This window comes from Melanerpes formicivorus, unplaced genomic scaffold (genome assembly GCF_026170545.1).
Source record: "Melanerpes formicivorus ecotype bairdi unplaced genomic scaffold, bMelFor1.0.p_v2 SCAF_474, whole genome shotgun sequence".
In the NCBI taxonomy this organism is placed as follows: domain Eukaryota; kingdom Metazoa; phylum Chordata; class Aves; order Piciformes; family Picidae; genus Melanerpes; species Melanerpes formicivorus.
Genome location: NW_027142826.1, coordinates 57,687 through 80,740, shown reverse-complemented (window position 1 = coordinate 80,740; position 23,054 = coordinate 57,687). Strand labels below are relative to the sequence as shown.

Here is a 23,054-nt window from a genome sequence, read left to right as displayed (position 1 = left end):
TAGCTCGGTGGGCTCACGATTCGTCAGGACATCAAGGCAGAGATGCAACATACCAATGGGCTCGTGACAGATCCATAGACATTTCCATGGATGCTATCACACAAGTCATCCATGACTGTGACATTTGTGCTGCTATTAAGCAGGCAAAACGACTTAAGCCCTTGTGGTATGGTGACAGATGGTCCAAGTACAAGTATGGTGAAGCTTGGCAGATTGACTACATCACTCTACCACGTTCTTGTTCTGGTAAGCAATACGTGCTTACTATGGTAGAGGCAAACACTGGGTGGTTGGAAACTTATCCAGTTCCACATGCAACTGCACGCAACACCATTCTCGGTCTGGAGAGACAGATCCTGTGGAGACACGGAACTCCAGAGAGGATTGAGTCAGACAACGGAACTCATTTCAAGAACAACCTTGTAAAGAACTGGGCAAAAGAGCACGGTATTGAGTGGATATTCCACATTCCCTACTATGCACCAGCTTCAGGGAAGATTGAACGCTACAACGGTTTGTTGAAGACCACTCTCAAAGCAATGGGAGGTGGATCTTTGAAAAACTGGGAAAAACATTTAGCACAAGCAACCTGGCTGGTAAATAGTAGAGGTTCAGTGAACCGAGCTGGACCTGCACATTCAGATTTGCTACGGAAAGTAGAAGGTGATAGAGTTCCTGTTGTTAGAGAAAAGAATCTGTTAGGTAAAACTGTTTGGGTATTTTCACCCTCAGGAGAGGCTAAACCTGTCCGAGGGGTGGTTTCAGCTGAAGGTCCGGGTCACACTTATTGGGTAATGCAAGAGAATGGTGAAATTCAGTGTATTCCACAAAGAAATTTAACTTTAGCTGAAAGGGGTTAACTTTGAACTGCTGTACAGCTACATCGCGTCCAAAGGAAGAATCAACGAGGAGTCTACGGTGCACGAACCCTGAGATCCCTGAGAGCCCTGAGTCAACTAAGAGACCCTGAGATTTCCCTGTTTCCCTTTTCTTTGCTTCGTCGGCGAAGAAATGAACTGTTTTCCATTTTTCTCATTTTCTGATTTTCTTGGACTTTTGAATCATCTACATCTGAGCATAGCCGGAATGGACTATGAACTTTACTCACGAACTGTAAATATCGTTTTGGATTAGATGGACAGTATGAACAGCCAATGAAATTGTTTAGAAGGGGTGGATTGTGGCCGGTTGACGTTGCCCCCTTAAGAAAGGGAATATGGTGGACGGAAGTTGGTAAACGGAAGGAATAGTCTAAACTAATTTCATTGGATGAGTGGGAGGAAGCACTTCTGAGCTGGGACTATACTGGACATTTCCAGCACTTCTCAGTCAGTCTTGCTTCCGCCTCTTCTCCGTGCAGCAGCTTTCTGTGCTGGGCTTTCTGCCAAGGCCTCGGCCTTGAAAACCAGATAACAGGCCTGTATACTAACTCCCTTCCAATTAACACAAACAGCTTCTAACTTTTTTTTTCCTCTCTTTCTCTTTCTATCCCATTCTGGGGAAAGGGGGGGAGAGAGGGGAGAGCGGAGGTGGGGAACCCCCTCTGTCCAGAGGGGGGTCACTCTCATTTCTGTGTTACTCTGTTGTATATCTTTGTATATATTGTAGATATTGTAAATTTGTAAATAATCCCCTGCAAACCCTACATCGCTTTGTAAATATAGCTCCACTGCTTTGCTAATTCAGCTTGCGAGTTTTTTTTCTTTTCCCTTCAATTTTTTTTCCCTTTTACTTTACAAGGGGGAAGGGAGGAGGCTTCTTGGCCTTACCTTCCATCCCACCACAAAACCAAATACCACTTTCATTTTTACATCCATGACATTCCCAAGTCTGGGCACATACTTGTGTAAAGCTGTGCTCAGTCATGTTTGGCTTTAATTGGAAAAGGATGGGTACCCTTCCAGTTCCCAGATCCTGCCTGCCTTGGCCAAAGTTGGCTCCTAGTGCAACTTAGGCTTTACTCTATCAGTCCCCAAGGAAATAGCTCTCTTGGCTGAGGGCTCAGTGGTGGTTTGCATCTTTCTGCTGTGATGTAGCTGTGGTGTGATTGGAACTCATGCTTGGTGTTCATATCCTATGAAATCAAGTTGTACTTTTGTTTTCTTACGGGCTCTAGCATTTGATAGTGTTTTAAGCAAAAATTATGTTTATCAATTGCAATTTTATTGTAAAAAAAAAAAAAAAATTGAAACAATTCAGAATAGAATAAACCAGGTTGGAAGAGACCTTCAAGCTCATCATGTCCAACCTATCATCCAACACCACCTAATCAACTAACCCATGGCACCAAGCACCCCACCAAGTCTCCTCCTGAACACCTCCAATGATGGTGACTCCACCACCTCCCCAGGCAGCCCATTCCAATGGGCAATCACTCTCTCTGGGTAGAACTTCTTCCTAACCTCCAGCCTAAACCTCCCCTGGCACAGCCTGAGACTGTGTCCTCTTGTTCTGGTACTGGTTGCCTGGGAGAAGAGACCAACCTCTGCCTGGCTACAACCCCCCTTCAGGTAGTTGTAGAGAGCAATAAGGTCACCCCTGAGTCTCCTCCACTCCAGGCTAAGCAACCCCAGCTCCCTCAGCCTCTCCTCACAGGGCTGTGTTCCAAACCCCTCAACAACTTCGTTGCCCTTCTCTGGACTTGTCCCAGCAAGTCAATCTCCTTCCTAAACTGAGGGGCCCAGAACTGGACACAGGACTCGAGGTGTGTCCTAACCAGTGCAGTGTACAGGGGCAGAATGACCTCCCTGCTCCTGCTGGCCACACTGTTCCTGATGCAGGCCAGGATGCCATTTGCCCTCCTGGCTGCCTGGGCACACTGCAGGCTCATGTTCAGCCTACCATCAACCAGCACCCCCAGGTCCCTCTCTGCCTGGCTGCTCTCAGCCACTCTGACCCCAGCCTGTAGCACTGCCTGGGGTTGTTGTGGCCAATGTGCAGAACCTGGCACTTGGATGCGTTCAATCTCCTGCCCTTGGACTCTGCCCATCTGCCCAGCCTGTCGAGGTCCCTCTGCAGAGCCTCTCTACCCTCCAGCAGATCAACTCCTGCCCCCAGCTTGGTGTCATCTGCAAATTTACTGATGATGGACTCAATGCCCTCATCCAGATCATCAATAAAGATGTTAAAGAGTACAGGGCCCAGCACTGATCCCTGGGGCACACCACTAGTGCCTGGCTGCCAGCTGGCTGTGGCACCATTCACCACCACTCTCTGGGCTCAGCCTCCAGCCAGTTCCTAACCCAGCTCAGAGTGCTGCTGTCCAAGCCATGGGCTGTCAGCTTGGCCAGGAGTTTACTATGGGGGATGGTGTCAAAGGCCCTGCTGAGGTCCAGGCAGACTACATCCACAGCCTGCCCCACATCCATATTTGATTGGAAATAAAGCTGGGTTGTAAATAAAGCTGATCCATGCACATGGTCCAAGCAGAGGTAAGGGCAGACAACCTTTGGGGTTTTAAAGTAATAATTCAGAGGTATACTCAGCTCACCTCTGAATGAGAAATGGAGATGTTTTTAAGTGTTGCTCTGTACTGCACTCAATTTTTGAGGCTTCTAAGCAGAAAGTAATGAATTTTGCTTTGATTAAAAAAAAATCCCTTCAATGGATTTTTGCAGGTTGGATTTGCTGCTGCCTCTGAGCATACAAAAGAGATACTAATAAAATGCAATTGAAAAGACCATTTTGAAGGTTCTTCTCTCAGGAGAAGTTCTTTACCATCAGGGTAGTGTGACCCTGGAACAGGTTGCCTGAAGCAGTGGTTGGGGCCTCATCCCTGGAGATACTCAGGGCCAGGCTCCAAAGGCTCTGGGCAACCTGATTTAGTAGAGGATGTCCCTGCTGACTGTAAAGAGGTTTGGGCTGGATGGCCTGTGGAGGTCCCTTCCAACCCAGACCTTTCTGTGATTTTATGATTCTAACCTTTGGGGTTTTTTAATAATAATTTAGACGTTCTTAGCTTTGCTGAATGAGAAATGGAGATGCTGTTAGCTGTTACTATATGCTCCCTGCTAAAGTCAATGTTTGAGGCTTCTAGGAAGGAAGTTACACATTTTGCTCTGAGGAAAATCACCTCAGTGGGTTTTGCAGGTTTGATTTACTGCTGCTTCTAAGCATATGAAATCCAATTCAATTGAAAATACTACCTTGAAGGTTCTTTTCCTCAGCCTGTTAGCAAGTCTGCACAATTTTCCAGAGTCTAATTTCTCTGCTTCCCTCCTAATTTATTTTGTTTTGCTAGAGAAGATTAAGCAGCAACCCATTCCTCCCTCTGTTTCTTGCCTTCCTTATGTAATAGTAATCATCCCAGTGCTGGGTTCTGCACATTGACCACAACAACCCCAGGCAGTGCTACAGGCACAGGGTTAGGAACTGGCTGGAGGCTGAGCCCAGAGAGTGGTGGTGAATGGTGCCACAGCCAGCTGGCAGCCAGGCACTAGTGGTGTGCCCCAAGGATCAGTGCTGGGCCCTGTGCTCTTTAACATCTTTATTGATGATCTGGATGAGGGCATTGAGTCCATCATCAGTAAATTTGCTGACAACACCAAGCTGGGGGCAGGAGTTGATCTGCTGGAGGGTAGAGAGGCTCTGCAGAGAGACCTCGACAGGCTGGACAGATGGGCAGAGTCCAAGGGCAGGAGATTGAACACATCCAAGTGCCAGGTTCTGCACATTGGCCACAGCAAACCCATGCAGTGCTACAGGCTGGGGTCAGAGTGGCTGAGAGCAGCCAGGCAGAGAGGGACCTGGGGGTGCTGGTTGATGGTAGGCTGAACATGAGCCTGCAGTGTGCCCAGGCAGCCAAGAGGGCCAATGGCATCCTGGCCTGCATCAGGAACAGTGTGGCCAGCAGGAGCAGGGAGGTCATTCTGCCCCTGGACACTGCACTGGTTAGGCCACACCTTGAGTCCTGTGTCCAGTTCTGGGCCCCTCAGTTTAGGTAAGATACTGACTTGCTGGAACAAGTCCAGAGAAGGGCAACAAGGCTGGGGAGGGGTTTGGAACATAGCCCTATGAGGAGAGACTGAGGGAGCTGGGGTTGCTTAGCCTGGAGAGGAGGAGACTCAGGGGAGACCTTCTTGCTCTCTACAACTACCTGAAGGGAGGTTGTAGCCAGGTGGGGGTTGGTCTCTTCTCCCATGCAGCCAGCACCAGAACAAGAGGACACAGTCTCAGGCTGCACCAGGGGAGGTTTAGGCTGGAGGTTAGGAAGAAGTTCTACACAGAGAGAGTGATTGCCCATTGGAATGGGCTGCCTGGGGAGGTGGTGGAGTCACCATCATTGGAGGTGTTCAGGAGGAGACTTGATGGGGTGCTTGGTGCCATGGGTTAGTTGATTAGGTGGTGTTGGATGATAGGTTGGACATGATGATCTTGAAGGTCTCTTCCAACCTGGTTTATTCTATTCTAAAATACTGGGGGGGGGGAGGAATCTGGCATAAAATGTTCTCTCTGCTGCCTCTTTGTAATGGAGTATTGTTCCTGACAGCGACACTGAATTTTGTGGGCACAGCTGCAAAACTTTATCTCAGTTGGGGAGAGGAACAGGAAGCTTTTTCCTTTGAGAATACTCTGAGCACTGCCCAGCAACCTTTTACTGATGGCATGAGCCAATATTCTAGTTTGTATTTTCCATTTAATCTCAAGTTATAGCTATTTGTGAGCTGTCAGAATGCACTGGTGGGAAAACACTTAGTTTCTGTAAGGCATCAAAAACCTTGAAGGTATGTTTTTTTGAGCATTAATTGACAGATAATTCAAGATAGAAAACTTGGAGGAGCTGGTGTGTCACCCTCCTGTGTGACAGGTCACATTGTGTTTAATGTGAATGTGTTTAATGACAGATCAAGGTTTCAGCACCTTGGTTTTGCTCACAGTTTCAGGGCCAATTTGGTTCAACTCACATTTCTCTTTTAGTCTGGAGAGAAGACTGAGAAGGGATTTAATAAATGCTTATCAATATCCGAGGGATGTGGGTCAGGAGGGAGGGGACAGGCTCTGCTCACTTGCTCCCTGGGATAGGACAAGGAGCAAAGGATGTCAGCTGCAGCACAGGAGGTTTCACCTCAACACAAGGGGGAACTTCTTTACTGCAAGGCTCCCAGAGCACTGGCACAGGCTGCCCAGAGAGGTTGTGGAGTCTCCTTCTCTGGAGCCTTTCCAGCCCTGTCTGGATGTGTTCCTGTGTGCCCTGAGTTAGGTTGTTTGGTCCTGCTCTGGCAGAGGGAGTGGACTTGATCTCTTTGGGTCCCTTCCAACACCTGACATCTTGTGATTTTAAGGAATTGCATCCTTTTTAAACAAAGGGTTAGAGACATCTTAATTGCTCAGAAACATATTGGGAGGTTCAAGCTTGTGAGCCCACACTGGTTTTGAAATTTTCTTTCATCTCAGAATTGTCAAAGATCATCCAGTTCCAACTCCCCCCTGCCGTCAGCAGGGACACCTCACACTAGAGCCGGTAGCCCAGAGCCAGATCCAGCCTGGCCTTAAAAGCCTCCAGGGAGAAGGCTTCCACCACCTCCCTGGGCAACCTGTGTCAGTGTCTCACCACCCTCATGGGGAAGAACTTCTTCCTCATGTCTAATCTAAACCTCCCCTCCTCTAGCTTGGATCCATTCCCCCTAATCCTATCACTACGTGACACCCTGGGCAGCCTGTTCCAGTGTCTCAGCACTTTTTGTCTATTAAGTCTTAAATATCCTGTGTGAATTTTCAGAACTACACTGAAATCTGAACATGTACTTGAGCTGGATCCTGAGTTGAGGAAATGCAGTAGATGGAGCTCTGCAGCTGCAGTTTTGCAAGCATGAAGCTTCATTCACTGCACCAGCCAGCTATGAATTTTTCACTGTCATTCCTCTTAGCCCATTTGGTGAGGGACTCTTTGGGGTGCTGGGTAGTGATAGGACAAGGGGGAATGAATCCAAGCTAGAGGAGAAGAGATTTAGGTTGAATGTCAAGACTCATGAGGGTGGTGAGACACTGGCACAGGTTGCCCAGGGAGGTGGTGGAAGTCTCAATCCTGGAAGTTTTTAAGGCCAGGCTGAATGTGGCGCTGGGCAACCTGCTGTAGTGTGAGGTGCCCCTGCCCATGGCAGGGGGGTTGAGAGCTAGATGATCCTGGATGTCCCTTCCAACTCTGACAAATCTATGATTCCCAGCTGTACTTTTGTGAACTTGTGCTATGTGCAGCGTTTCTGGTAGGTCTGATCTATCACAGTTCTGCACCCTTACAGACATCTATAATGATAGTAATTGCCAGCCTATTAACATAATTGCACTTAAAGAGCTAGCTGTGTAGGTAGGCAGGTTTTTAGTAAAGAGTGTTTTAAGATTGTAATACTCACTTGAAAATAAGAGCACCTGCAGCCACGTTTAACAAGCGTGTCAACTTTAACTTCATGCTTTCAATGGAAGAATAACCCAAAGCTGCGACTTTGCCGGTCAGGGTAAGTTGGGGCGCCCCCTGCTGTTGAAAGACAAAGTGGCACAATACACCCGCGACAGAGATGGTATTGCTGCTGACTTTGTGTTCTGTGTCTATCCTTTAGCCTGAAGCAATCGCTTCGTTGCTGTCTGTTTCACACAGTTTGTCTCCCTAGCTTTTCGTTTGAATCTTCTTTAGAGAAGCTGAACTTGCGTTTAAGATCTATCTTTCCTGTTCTGCAGGTATCCTACTCTAGAATGTGAGTTTAAAAAAAAGATGACCTTGTAGCACCACAGTAGTTTCACTTAATGTTTTGTTGTTGTTTGATTATTGCTTTTTTTTCCTTTTTAATATATTTATTTAACAGGTATCCTTTTGATCAGCTAATGTGAAATTCTTGTGTTGTGGTTTGGCTTTTAGTTGTTTTTCTCTCCCTGTCCCACTCCCCCCCCACACACCATTTGGCACTCCAAACTTAGTTTTCACAGAATCACTGGGATATTTTTTGTGATGTCTCCTCTTAACTGAATCAGTTTTCTGTTCTAATTTAACTTCTGATGCATGGGAATCTTATTTATTTTTTTCCCCTATTAGATGAACTCTTCAAAGGTTCTCACAATAGTTTTGTGTGTTTTGGTGGAACTGAAGTTTCTTAATGTGTTTGCTTCTCGAACAGGTACTCGTTACGTGGATTCCTGTCGTGGCTTTTTGAAGCTATACACATTGTAAGACCTCTATCTTGTGTGACAGGATTTTGATTTATTGTTTTCCATGTGTTTATAGGAATCTTTGCCTTTAAGTGTGCCCGTGCAGAAGAGCTATTTAATATGTTGCAAGAGATAATGCAGAACAATAGTATAAACGTGGTAGAAGAACCAGTAGTAGAAAGGAATAATCACCAAACTGAGTTGGAAGCTCCAAGAACTCCTAGAACACCTACCAGTAAGTGTGGTTATACTGGCAGATGACATACCTGAACTGGATGTGGTACTTAGCTGGAAATAGTGCTTAATTTGCATTAAGTCTTTGACTAATTAAGAAGAAAACTCATTTAAAGCTAAGGGACTAATTACCAGTAATGCATTCACTTGAAGTACTTGCTGAGAATCCTCTTTTGAGTGTCCTAAGCCTTGGGAGCAAAACTGCTGTAGTGCAGTTCCTCAGCTTTAAGAAATGGTTTAGTTGCTGAGATGGTGTTGGGTGATAGGTTGGACTGGATGATCTCAAAGGTCTTTCCCAACCTGGTTGATTCTGTGTTCTGTAAGTAAGTTTTGGAAACTTAGTTGTTGCATGTTATGAGCTCCTAGGAATGAAGCTGCTGAAGTGCTTTATAACACATCCACCCTATTTTTACTTGTAGCATTTCTGAGAAATGTTTGTGTTTGGTGATGTTCCAACCTTTCTGTTAGGGAAAAAGGTAATGGTAATATCACATCTACAGTGGGTTTAGAGTCTTCTGTCTGCTTGAGTAGATGGACGGGTGGGAAGGGTGAAGTCCTTCCGAAAAAATATCAGAGGCTTTTAGTTCATCTCAGGCATATGGCTTGATATTTGAAAGCAGGAGTTCCAGGTTATTAATGACTTCAGAGAAATGGAAGCTGAAGGGAATAAATCCCTGTTTGTGAAGGACACATGCTAATGGCAGAAAGAAGCCGGAGGGACTGCGATGTGTATCACACCTCAGATTTCACTGCTTGCTTCAGACGTGTGGGGTGTCCCTGCCCATGGCAGGGGGGTTGGAACTAGATGATCCTTGTGGTCCCTTCCAACCCTGACTGATTCTGTGTTTCCCAGTGAACACTGGGATGCTGTACTGTGCAGTTGGGTTTTCCCTTCCTTCCCCTCAGCAAAAGGAAGCCTTATGACTATTTAATACTGGTTTACACATTTATAGTTTCTCTTCTGAAAGTGAAGATGCAAAGCATCTTGCTCATATACAGTCAAATTCTCTATTTTTAATATGGTTATGCTTGTTCTCTAATTAAATCAGCTCCTGGGTTCAATGCACAAAGTTTACCTAATGGCTATCCAAGATACCCATCTTTTGGAGATGCTTCATCCCATCCATCCAGCAGGCATCCTTCTGTCGGAAGCGCACGCCTCCCCTCCGTTGGTGAAGAATCAACTCATCCCTTACTTGTAGCAGAGGAGCAAGTGGGTATTTTTGTCCCCTCACATAACCTGGGTTGTACATCACTTCAAGAGTTTTTTGGTCATTTCTTGTAATTTTCTGTCACTGGTGTGTTCAGTATCAGGTGTAACGTGTTTCTGTGGCAACTGTCTCAGAAAAGCAGGGCTGTTCAGTCTGGAGAGGAGAGGCTGGGGGGGGAGATTTGATCAGTGTCTATCAATATCTGAGGGGTGGGTGTCAAGTGGAGGGGCCAAGCTCTTTTGGATGGTGCACAGCAATAAGACAAAGAACAATGGAGACAAACTTGAACAGAGAAGGTTTCAGCTCAGCATGAGGAGAAACTTCTTTATAGTGAGGGTGCCAGAGCCCTGGAGCAGGCTGCCCAGAGAGGTTGTGGAGCCTCCTCCTCTGGAGACTTTCAAACCCCACCTGGGGTAGATTGAGATTGGATGTTAGGAAGAAGTTGTTCCCCACGAGGGTGGTGAGAGCCTGGCACAGGTTGCGCAGGGAGGTGGTGGAAGCCTCATCCCTGGAGGCTTTGAAGGCCAGGCTGGATGTGGCTGTGAGCAACCTGCTCTAGCATGGGGTGTCCCTGGCCATGTCAGGGGGGTTGGAACTGGCTGATCCTTGAGGTCCTTTCCAACCCTAACAATTTTATGATAGCCGAAAACAGCTCTTAGGTGGTTTCCTGACCTTCCCTTAAGACTGAACAAGCATAACTCTCTCAGCTTCTTTGTCACATGCTCCAGTCTCTCTAGTCATGGACTTGCTCCAGTATGGTGATGTCTATCTCATACTGGGGCACCCAGATACAGTCTCATAAGTCTTTTTCCTTAACCTGTGCTTTTGCTAACACAAACCAATGTACATTTGGCTTTCAGTGCTGCAAAGGCACACTACTGACTCATACTCAACTTACCATCCACTTGGAGCCCTGGTGCTTTTCTGCAAGGCTGTTTTTTGCTCAGTTGGTGTCGTTCCATGACAGACACTAGGCTTTCCATTTGCTGTTGCTGAACTTTGTGAGGTTTCTGTGAAATCAGCTTTTCAGGCTGCTGTGATCCCTTTCAGTGGAAACCCTATGGATCTGGGACAGACTGTAAACTTCCTGCAGCTGTGTTCTATCTCATCATTCAGGTTGCTGATGAAAATGTTAGGCAAGTTTAATAAAACATCATGTAGTTCAGGAAGGCTCCCGTGTGTGACAGAACAGTGTTGGAAACCAGAGAAGGTAACCCCAACAGAGTGCAGTGAAGAATCTCGGGGGAAATGATTTGTTAGGAGCCCCTACAGAAGAGCCCAGATGACATTGTTGGAGTTACTGAAGAGAAAATGAGTTTAAAGAATTAAAGTAGGAGTCAAGTGAGCTGTAAATAACACTTGTAGAGCTTGACAGAGAAGTTGGGAAGGCTAGATGACTGCTCCTGAGCCAGCTCATGCTGCAGTACTGCTCAGCTGTCCTTTGGGCTGGCAGAGACAAATCGGAATCAGCACAGCTCCTACCCAACAATGCAGCAGAAACCCTTTGGCTTTTGAAGAAAGAATGCACTGTTACTCCAGTAAAGCCAAGCTCTCTTCTCACTGCTTGAGTAGTGCACTAAGTGGGTTCCTGATATTTTGTTTAAAGGGGTTGGCTTGTTTTATTGTGTGGGGTCTTCTAAGTGGACAGTAAACTTCCTTTGCACAGCTCTTAGACAGCTGCTATCACAAGATCTGATTTTCAGGTGTTCTCATTAGAAAAGTAGAGAGTTAAGAAGGAAAGAATTTGGAGCTGGGGGGGAAAAAGTGTGAGGGGGGAGGGGGGGGAGACAAATAGTGTTTTAGTTTATTTACACCTTTTCCTTCCCCTTTCAGGTGCACACTTATGTCAACACTACTGGGGTACAAGAGGAAAGGAAAAACCGATCAAGTGTGCACGTGCCACTGGAATCCAAGCTTTCAAACCCTGAAACAGCTAAAGTGAAAGAAGAGCAGATGTGTACTGATGACAGAGATGCTCAGGTTCTCCTGGAGCCTGAAGGAGTCAAGTTTGTTTTAGGACCAACACCTGTTCAAAGGCAGTTAATGGAAAGAGAGAAACTGGAGCAACTTGGGAGAGACCAAGTTAGCGGCAGCAGCACAAACAACACTGAATGGGACACTGGGTACGACAGTGATGAACGGAGAGAAACACCATCTGGTAATAAATTGGTGTATGAAAATCTGAATAGGTTATCAATCCCTAGTGCCTCAGGGGTCAGGAGAGGTCGTTTGACATCAACCAGTACCTCAGACGCCCAGAACATTAACAACTCTGCTCAGAGAAGAACTGCGCTGTTGAACTATGAGAACCTGCCCTCCTTGCCTCCTGTTTGGGAAGCCCGCAAGCTGAGCAGAGATGAAGACGACAGTTTAGGACCAAAGACCCCATCTCTGAATGGCTACCACAATAATCTAGATCCAATGCATAACTATGTCAACACAGAGAATGTAACAGTACCAGCAAGTGCTCATAAAGTAGAATTCCCACGGCGTCGGGACTGTACCCCGACCGTCTTTAACTTTGACATTAGGCGTCCGAGCTTGGAGCACAGGCAGCTCAACTACATACAGGTTGACTTGGAAGGTGGCAGTGACTCTGACAACCCTCAGACTCCCAAAACCCCCACCACCCCACTGCCCCAGACCCCAACCCGGCGCACAGAGCTGTATGCTGTGATAGACATTGAAAGAACTGCTGCTATGTCGAGCTTGCAAAAAGCACTGCCCCGAGACGATGGTACTTCTAGGAAAACGAGACATAACAGCACTGACCTGCCTATGTGAGCCTAGGAAGCAGTAAACCATTTGCACCTTTTGTGAAGTTTCTAGAATTGAAGATGCAAGTACTTTGCATTTCTTAACACTACGCCTTTTATAGACTAATGGAACTGTTGTTTTGGGTTGTTTGTTGCTTTGTTGTTCTTGGTTTTTCTTTCTTCTCCTGCATACTTCATGTACTTGTCTAACTAAAGGGAATTAATGTAGAGCAAGTATTCATTTAGGCAACACTATTTCATTCTGCAGTAGTAGTACTTAACTGCCTAGCAGCATCGCCACCTTTCACAGTGCCTCTTTCAATTGGTTAGAGTTGGAGTGACATGCCAGCCTTGAATTTATAAACATTCTGGTCTGGTGCCTATACTCATTAATGGCATTTATAACACTTGTTTGTTTGGGTTTTTTTCAAAGCCTCTTGATATGTGCATTATTAGCAGGTAAAGCTAATCTTTCAAGGTTACATATCTTCATGCTCCTTCCTCATCGGAGTGGCTCCTCCAGAAGGAAATGTACGTAACGCATTCATTCGCTCGGGTTGACGTACACAAGTTGTATGTTGGTTCATCTCAAGGGACAGAAACACCTCTTTTATTTTCATTAATAAGCCCAGGTGGGCAAGAAGGCCTCTAATTCCCAATGTTTTGGTGTTGATTTCTTGTTCTTCTTTCTTTTTTCCACTTGTGTGGTATTTGAGAGGTCACATGGAAGTTTGTCGAGCAGGGCTATAAACGCACCTAAACCCAGCCTTAAGCTCTTTCTGCCAGAAGAGAGTTCCAAGTGGTGTATCAAGTTCCCTGTGAAATCTGACCATTTTAATCTCAGTAGAATTTTTGTGGTGTTTTGGGTTGTTTGAGGGTGTTTTTGTGTGTGAAGGAATTCACAGGTTGGCCATATGAATTAAGGCTCTCTTGTCATTTCGTAGTTCAGTGTGCCTTCCTTTCCTTGCATTTATGTGTTTCCTCTTTTGTCTTTCTCCCTAAGCTGATCCATAATGTCTTGTTTTAAAAGTCAACATTTTGTACATAGCTTTAATTATTGTTCAGGGTTGTCTGTGTGTGGTTTTTTTTTTTTTTGTCTGACTCTCCACATTTGACAAAGGCTCTTGAAGGTCAAATGGTCGTCTTTTTTCCAGTGTTGTACTCTTTCTTATGCCTGACAGAATCATCCCAGCTCTTCAGCAGCATGCATTATTGCACAACTGGAAAGGGTTTTATTATGCAGTTATGGTCTTCCTCTAAAGCATCAGACACAGGTTACACAGGATGCTGGGCTGGGTAGTTCTTTACAGCACATGGTACATTGTAGCCGTGTGCATCCATGGCTGATAGTATGCTCTGATTTAGAGAGAGATGTAGTAAATTATCTGAAAGTAGTATTAACCTAGGAGGATACTTCTGCAGTCTGTGAGCTTGGTTACAGTGATGGCTGCTGAGTGTTACAGGTACATCCAGGTAGAATGTTGAGTATGCCAGCTGCACCCTCAGCAGAATCACAGAAGGCCAGGGTAGATGGGACTCCAAGGATCATCTCTCTCAGCCTTTCTAGGTAACAGTGTAGTTGAAATGAGCTGGCCCAGCACCCTAGCAAGCTGAGTCTTAAAACTGTCCAATGCAGGGGAATCCACTACTTCCCTTGGGAGGTTATCCCAGTGTTTGACTTCTCATGGGGAAAAACTTTCTCCTGAAGTCCAATGGGAATCTCCCCAGCAGTAACTTGTACCCATTGCCCCTTGTCCTTTCCCATGTGTCTCCTTGCGAAAAGGGAGTCTCCATTGTCCTGGTAGCCACCATTTAGGTACTGCTGTGTGGTAATAGGTCTCCCCTAAGCCTTCTCTGCTCAAGACTGAACAACCCCAGCTCTCTCAGCCTTTCCTCACATGGCAGGTTTTCCAGTCTAGTGGTCATTCTTGTGGCCCTTCTCTTGACACTCTCCAGCCTGTCCATATGTGTTCTTGTACAGCAGGTACCAAACCTGCAGCAGTACTCCAGGTGTGGCCCAACAAGTGCTGAGCAGAGTGGGATAATGACTTCTTTATCTCTGCTGGTAATGCCCTTGTTGATGCAGCCTAGCATCCTGTTGGTCATCTTTGCAGCTGCAGCACACTGTTCACTTGAGATGAGCTTGTCATCCACCAGGCCAGGGCTGCTGTCCAGCCAGGTGGATCCCAGTCTAAGCTGCACTCCTGGGTTATGTATTCCCACATCCAAGACCCTGCATCCATCCCTGCTGAAGTTCACACAGTGCTTGTTAGCCCACTCATTCATCCTGTCCAGGTCTTCCTGGAGGGTGGCTCTCCCTTCTGGAGCATCAACCCCCCCACTCATATTGGTGTCATCCACAAACTTCATCAGGATGCTCTTGATCCCAACATCCAGATCACTTATGAAGATACTAAACAGTGTTGGGCCCAATATCGATCCCTGAGGGACTGCTCTTGTGACTGGCTGCCAGGTTGAGAATAAACTAATTGCTACCACCCTCTGGGGATGGCCTGTCAGCACTTCCCCACCCACCACACAGACCACCTCTCTAGGCCATAAGGTGTCAGCTTCTCTAGGAGGAAGCTGTGGGGGCACCATGGCAAAAATCCAGGTCGCCAATGGCAGCTGCTCACCCTGCATGGGCCAAGTGAGTTACTTTGTTGTAGAAATTCTGGGGCTTTTTACATTTTATTTTAAATACTCTGAATAATTGTAGAACTCTGGCAGTATTGATGATTAGAGGGCTGGAACACCTCTCCTATGAGGACAGACTGAGGGAGTTGGGGGCTGTTCAGTCTGGAGAAGAGAAGGCTCCAAGGAGACCTTCTTGTGGCATTCCAGTATCTGAGGGGGGCTGCAAGAAAGCTGGGGAGGGACTTTTGAGGGTGTCAGGGAGTGATAGGACTGGGGGCAATGGAGAAAACTAGAAATGGGTAGATTCAGATTGGATGTTAGGAAGCTCTTTCCCATGAGGGTGGTGAGAGACTGGCACAGGTTGCCCAGGGAGGTGGTGGAAGCCTCATCCCTGGAGGTTTTTCAGGCCAGGCTGGATGTGGCTGTGAGCAACCTGCTGTAGTGTGAGGTGTCCCTGCCCGTGGCAGGGGGGTTGGAACTGGCTGAGCCTTGAGGTCCCTTCCAACCCTGACAATTCTATGGTTGTATTGCAGGGTGCACCTTGGTACTAGCAGCAGAAGAGAAGACTCTTGAGCCTGTGATTGCAAAGGAACTGACACTTGTGTGAACTCATGTGATGTAAACTAACCTTTGAACTGTGAGTGCAAGAAAAAAGCCATTTGGAGATCCGAGAATGACTTGAGGGTCTTCATGCAATATTTGAAGTTTTTTATATATATATATAAAACCAAACTACAGTTATTTTCAGCCTCTGAAATTGGGGTGTATTCTTGTTCTTTTTTTTTGATAACTTTTATCTTTTCTCAGTTTGGTAGTGGCAGCAGTTGTAGCACCTGAAGTACATGTGTCTTGCCACACCATTGAGGGATTATCAGGCAACCTCTTTCGTTTCTCTTTTACTCTTGACTTTTATTATCCTTTAGGGACTGTATGGTACTGAAATGCCAGATGCACAAAGAGTATCATTTGCAGAAGTCAAAGATGTGAGTCATTGAGACCATTCTTAGGAATTTAAATGAGATTAAAATAAACTCCTCTGTAATGATTTCACAGTCAACCTATGCATACTCTCATGATAGATTTGTTGACTTAGGAGAGACCTTGGTACTCCAGAAGGTAACGACTACCTAGAGCTAGATATTTTACAGGTCTGCAGTATTTAGTGCCCCTTCACCTCTTTGCCATTGCCTGGCCTTATGCTATAGACCTCTCTTCTTCTCTACTGAAGAGAAATTAGCAGGGATTGCAAGGTACTTAGTGAATTAATGATGCTGGTGTGATTCTTAGCTTCTAGCTCACTGAAATGTGTGAGCTGCACTGATGCTTCAGCAGGTGTTTTGAGGCAGATGTCCTTGAGCTACCTAGCAGCCTAGAAATATTTGGTTCTCATCTGTTAGTTATTTGTGAAACACCAATACTATAATTAATTGGACCCTTAAAACACACCTGTGAGGCAAGGAAGCAATATCCTTGATTGACAAAGAAGGAAATGGACCTTGAGTGACACGTTGAGATCACAACACTATCCCCCTCTTTGTTCCCTGCCCCCATGGTGCACTGCCCTATGTGTTTGCCCTGAACAGTCTCAGATTACTCAGGTGCTCTGAGTAACTTTGGCTTTCATGTTGTTGCAAGATTCACAACACTTCATAGGGGGTGTTTCCTTATCTCCAGAACTGAGATCACACTGAAATTTCAATTACACTAACAAGCGTGACAATATATTTTCCAGGCCTTTCTTTTTTTGTTCCTCCCCCCCCCCATTATATTTTACAGGTGGGCTAATGTTTCCTCATGTTGTGCTGCAGATGTCCTGGGTAGTCCCTGTTGCCCAAGCTACTCATCTTTTAGCATTCCTTGTTTTGTGCCCCTCGAAGTAGATGTAGTTGCAATGCACTTTACCCTGTGAGACTTGGTAAATATTGTTTCAATTCAGTCTCTTTGAGAAGGCTGTGATGTTAGATTTAGTGTCTGTAATCTAGAATTCAGGTGGTTTTTTTTCAGCTGAAATGTCTCCACAGTATTTAGATCATATTTATTTTGGGCCCACAGGTGTAATGGCCTGGGAAACTACAACTGTGTAACCATTTTCTTTAGTAACTGAGACAGGTTAAGTTTACATAAAACAGGTCCTGCAAAACCAGCAGCACCTCCCCCAGGGCTACTTTCCATCCATAACATGCAGTTGGCTGCTACCCTTCCAGCACATTTGATGAAGGAAAGCCTTTTAAGTGTAGGTATTCCTTTAATGCAGTGATTTGGGAAAGGCATGCATCAGCCTGTCTTCTAAACAAGCAAAACTGAGTTGATTGAAACAAAGATGACACAGTGACCAAAAGTACGTAGTAAAAACTGTACCAGAAGTAAAGCTAGGGAGGATTTGATCTGTGAGTTCTATCAGGATTCTTTTTTACTCAAAATTGATGAGGAGGACCAATATTTTCTAAGTTTTTGTGGTGTTTCCTGGTGACTCCATGAAAAAAAGACCATTCTGAAAACCTGAGCTCTCATTAGAAGCTTGGTTTGGTTTCCCCTTCAAGGAAGTTCTGCGTATGCCAGGGGTTGAATGTAACTGTGTGTGTTGAAGCACTATTCCTAGTCCTACTGAAGTCCACATTGCTTTCATAGAAATCTGAATAGACTTTTTAATGTCATAAACTCCCCCAAGGTGTTTGGATATTTGTGTGTGTTCATACCTCTGGCCAGGGCTTGGGTGTAAAAAGGGCCACAGAGAGGTGTAAGCTGCGCCAAGGCCAAACTGCTGTCTGAACAAGGCTGCTCTTCTGCAGGTGCCAGACCAGCAGTTGTTTTATGCTGGGTTTATAACAGTGTGCATTGGCTCGCAATGTGCCTGGTTTTGGTTCAGGTTTATATGGAAGCACTTCTCAAAGAGACAGAGTCAGGAGACAGCAGATTGTTCACTGCCAGCGAAGCAAAAGGTTCTGATTCATGCCGGTGTGCTTCTTGGAGCATATAATCGTGTATGTGATTTTTGGACCTCTGTGCCTAAGCAGTGTTCTCCTCTCTGTGTAAGGTGGGATCAATGTTGAAATTCCATTTCTGCACTGTACTGATTTAATGGCTGCAATTAGGGTGAAACTGATTTAGTAGGAACTAATAGTGGACTTAAATCTGAAATGCTGTTTTTCCCCTAGAGATGTTTGGTAGGTAGAATTAGGTGGTATCTTCCTTTTAAGGAAACCTTTCCCATCTTTTCCTTGAGGTAGCAATCCAGGCATTTGTATTTGACAGTATTTACTTGTCCTCAATGAACTTATGTTTGTATTATCTTTAAATTTCATATACACTCCAAATAAAAAAAAACAAAACACAAATCCAGAAGACATTCCACCACAAAAAGCTGCGTTAAGATGGAGTCAAAAGGTGCTGATGTCCTTCTCAGAGAGCATAGATGAAGCAGACAGGAAGTCACAAGGTTCTTTCACAGTCTTTAGGAATTACTACTACTTTTTTTTTGGACAAGATAAGTCAATAAGGAAAAAAATAATCCAAACAAAAGCCACTTAGCAGCTGTAACTCTGACCATGGATGCATTGTTTTGCCTGATACTGTGCTGGGAGGTGTACAACTTGAGTCGCAGATTTCTTCTCCTAACAGGATGTTTACTCCAGTTTAATGCAGTATTTTGTTGGGAAATCTGTAGGTGTACAGCTGAGAGCTAGGATATGAGGTAAAGTTACCTTTTTGAAAGTTGATGAGACAAGGGCTGGACACTTCCAGGTTTTTCTATATTGCAAAGGGCATTTTGGGCATTTTACTTGCAGTTCTAGTAATGATTTAGTGTGGCAATACCCATATATTGTGACAATGTTTTCTGCCATGGCCATTACTTTGGTGTAATTCTGTTTTATGTAGCAAATATGTGTATATACAAAAGAGGTTATGTAAAAAAAATGATTAAGAAATAGGCTGGAAGCCTTCAGAACAGGGACTGTCTTCCTCTGTGTCTGCTAAGTACTTAATGCCTTGAGGTCACAGTTGCAGCTCTTACATGAGACCCATGGTGACTGAATTGCCAAGCAATGAGCATGGAGGGGCAGCTCCTCTGCTTTCCACAAGAAGCCTTAGTACAAAAGTTGCCATGAAGCTCACCTTCCCACTGCCTAGTGCTGGAGCTGTGCCCTGCGTGGTCATTCCCAATGCTGCCTGCCAGCAACTCAGTTTGCCTAGAGTTCGTGTGTCCTTTGCTCCAGTCCTTCTATTGGCAGCAGAAAAGGAAATCTGAGATAGGAGCTTTGATGTCATCAGGGAATCTCCCTTGACAGCAGGGTGATCCTTCCAGAGCTTATTCAGGCCTCATGCAGTGTCCTCTGAAGCCAAACAAATGATTGATGGTGACTTCGAGGGACACTGGATGCGTTCTCCAAGATCAAATTGTGCTCTGTTACACCTGAGGACCTGGTTGGTCAAGTTCTTCAGGAATGATCGAAAATGCTATAAAAACACATTTAATTACATGTGCTGAGAAACAAAAAAAGCCTATCTGTTGTGGTCAGAGTTCAGATTATCATGTGAATTTTGATTTCTTAGTCATACTTGCATATATATCACTTTAACTGTTCTGGATGAAAGAGGAAGTGACTCTCAAGTGTGTAAAAGATGAGGGTTACCCCTGGTTTTTAATGGTGATGTTACTTAGGAATGGATGTCAGCAGTTTCACTCCATATTAATGCAGTTTTTTTGCATTAGCAGATGTCTCTTATACACCCCCTGTTTATATATATATCTAATATATTCTATATTTGGTACTAACTTTGTATTTGCCCTGAAACGTTGCCAAATCTCAAACCCCAAACGTTCTCACTTGTAAAGACTTTGGTACTTAACAACTTGAATGTATTAGGAAATGCTCTGGTATGAAATGAGAGAGTGTTGTATGGTGTCCCACAAGACAGCTGTCTCCATGCCTTCCCCACATCTCGCTTCAACTGCAGCGTCCCCTTCTCGCCTCCTGGAACCCGCTCTGCATTTTAGCTCCGCTGCAGCCCTGCCATTAACAGTCCAGCCCTACACTGTGTGCCAGCACAGAAGCTTGACTGGTAGTAGTGAGAACAGTCACCAGTGTGCCACAAATGCATTTATTCAATGCAGAAACAAAAGGTTTCTACAAAGGCCAAACTCTTCTGTTGTACGTTCCTTTCTTGTCCCGACATTGTATGATATTGTAAGATGATTGTGTGTCTTAATTTGCATTATAAAATGGGGTTGTGTTTTTTTTTGGGGGGGGGGGGGAGGGCTTGGTTGTTTTTTTTCCTACTTTAAAGGCATAAATATAGCAACTTTGTATAAAGGTAGCTTTCTAAATTTTTATTTCTTTTATATATTAAAAAAATAAAATGAAGAGAAGGAACTCTAAACAGCGGGAGGACCATTGCCAAATCGTTTTGTAACCTGCCCCTTTCACTCGCCCTGTTTGGTGACTTCTTCTGTTTCTACAAACATTCCATGTTTCTTTGGGGGGGAGGGGAGGGAAAAGGAAAAAAAAAGAGTAAAAAAAAAGAAGGGGGGGGGGGGAAAAAGTGCTATTATACTATGCAGAAAGAGTATTTTTTATGCCATTCCACACTAATCTTAAACCAATTAATTTCAACTCGTTTTTAAGCTGTCACTACGGAGCAAGCTGACCAAATGTGCATTTAAAAAACAAGTGTATGATGACAACATTTTTTTTCCCCTTGAACAGTGCCAACTTCATTTGGAAAAGAGGACAAAAAGAGGAGAGAGAAAAAAAAAAGGAAATAAACTGTAGCATGGCAATAAACTTATTGATTTTACAGTGAACAGCCTCTGTGAGTCGCTTTGCTGTCTCCTAGCCTGAGTGTCGCTGCGTGGGGATTTCGTCAGCTTTGCTGCTGTTTTCTTTAAGCTAGTGAATGGTCTGGGTTGGATGGGACCTCCAAAGGTCATCCAGTCCAGAGAAGGGCAACAAAGCTGGGGAGGGGTCTGGAGCACAGCCCTGTGAGGAGAGGCTGAGGAAGCTGGGGTTGCTTAGCCTGGAGAAGAGGACGTTCAGGGGAGACCTTCTTCCTCTCTACAACTCCCTGAAGGGAGGTTGTAGCAGGCGGGAGTTGGTCTCCTCTCCCAGGCAACCAGCCCCAGAACAAGAGGACACAGTCTCAAGCTGTGCCAGGGCAAGTTTAGGCTGGAGGTGAGGAGAAAGTTCTTCCCAGAAATAGATTGGTCATTGGAATGTGCTGCCCAGGGAGGTGGTGGAGTCACCATCACTGGAAGTGTTTAGGAAGAGACTGGATGAGGCACTTGTTGCCATGGTTTAGTTGATTAGATGGTGTTGGGTGATAGGTTGGACTGGATGATCTCCAAGGTCTTTTCCAACCTGGTTAATTCTGTGTTCTGTAACCCCCTCTGCAGTCAGCAGGGACATCCTCAATTAGACCAGGTTGCCCAGAGCTTGTTGAGCCTCACCTTGAATAGAGCCAGGGATGGGGCCCCAACCATGTCTCTGGGCAACCTCTCCTTGCTTCAAGTATCTGTTTCCACTCACCACCCACTTGTATTCTACTCATTAAAAAACAACCCCAATCCACCCAGGACATGATTGCCTGTGGTCCATAGATTTTTTTTTTCCTCTTTGTTTCTACTAGTGCTGTGTACCATCTCCTGTGTAGGTAGGCTTACACTTTTTTTGTCATTGTGGTAGTACTAATGCTGCTCTCAACTGCTGCCTAGTGAAACATGCCAGCACTTTAGATGTGCCCCTTTCTCAGTTACTACTTAAGATCTTGAGTACTGTATCCAGAGCCTTGTGGTAAAGAGAGTTAAATCCAGTTCCAGCTCTTGTAAGTGGGACTCGATGATCTTGAAGGTCCTTTCCTTTCTGTATTTTGAGATAAAATTTAACAGTGGTTTAGTTATTAGGTCTAGCCAAAACTTCAGATATTCTCCTACATGAAAAACTAAAGATGTTAAAATTCAGTTTGTATTCTAGTTTTCAGAACAACAATTACAGGGAAACACACCTAACTGAAGAAAAGAAAGCAAAAAGCCCTAGGGACTCAAGAAAAATACTAACCAGGTACTGACACATGTGAAATCAGCAGCAGAGGTGAAGGTTTGGGTGGAGTTTTAGTCAGACTCTTTTATTTTGCCATCTCCATGGGCCAGTTTGAATCCAGAACAAACACCTGGACTTAATCCTTGAGAAGCAAGTCATATGAACTTTTCACGGAGGAAAAGCAGTGGTAGAATAGAATTAAACCAGGTTGGAAGAGACCCTCGAGACCATCATGTCCAACCCATCATCCAACTCCACCTAATCAATTAAACCATGGCACCAAGCACCCTATCAAGTCTCCTAAACACCTCCAGTGATGTCGACTCCACTACCTCCCTGGGCAGCACATTCCAATGAGCAATCACTCTATGAAGAATTTCTTCCTAACATCCAGTCTAAACCTCCCCTGGCACAGTCTTGCACATCCACACAACTGCTGATAGTCGCCAGTTTTAATGTGAAATGAAGAGTGCACTGAGGGCGACTGTGCTGCGGCATCTCCTGCTCGCTGCTTTTAACTTGCAATGCGAGTGGTACTACAGCAGGTACCCCGGACAGCCTGGCACGGGTACCGGGAACCAGGAGCTGCAGCTCAAAATGGTTTTGACTGCTTTTGAGAACTGACCTCCAGGAATACGATGAAATTAAACTGGGGCAACTGCAAGCTCCTTTGCCGAGGCAGAAGTACGGAAGTTCAGGGGAAAGTGCGTGCCCAGGCGGCAGCTCTTCGGAGAAAGGCTGCGGGGCGCTGCGGGGCGCTGCCAGGACGAACCGAAGTCAAGCGCTGCCGCACAGCAGGCCGGCGCTACGCGGCACGGGGGGAGAGGCAGCACGTTTCCAGGTAGCGTAACTCGTTAACATAAAAGGCAAGTTCCCGTACCAAAGCTGTGCCTGCCCCGTACAGCCGATAAGGCAGCCGGGCCCCGGCTCGGCAGCGACAGCGCGCAGCTCCACCGCCTGTTCCGGCGCGGACCACCTCCAGCGCCTCGCAGGCGGACTGCGGCTCCCACAGTGCCCCGCGCCGCCGGAAGCGGCTCTGCCTCTGA

General features: G+C 45.5%; 1 protein-coding gene across 2 annotated transcripts in view; it reads left to right on the top strand.

Annotated features, from left to right (window-relative positions):
• Positions 1-20,777, top strand: part of FRS2 (fibroblast growth factor receptor substrate 2) — a 43,103-nt gene extending 22,326 nt beyond the window's left edge. For both annotated transcript variants that reach the window (XM_068170623.1, XM_068170622.1), the window contains exons 5-7: positions 8,213-8,371; positions 9,420-9,583; positions 11,415-20,777. In XM_068170623.1, the coding sequence (XP_068026724.1) occupies positions 8,213-8,371; positions 9,420-9,583; positions 11,415-12,365 (1,274 nt within the window). In that variant the 3' untranslated portion in view covers positions 12,366-20,777. The remainder of the gene's footprint in view (positions 1-8,212; positions 8,372-9,419; positions 9,584-11,414) is intronic.
• Positions 20,778-23,054: the final 2,277 nt, after the last annotated feature.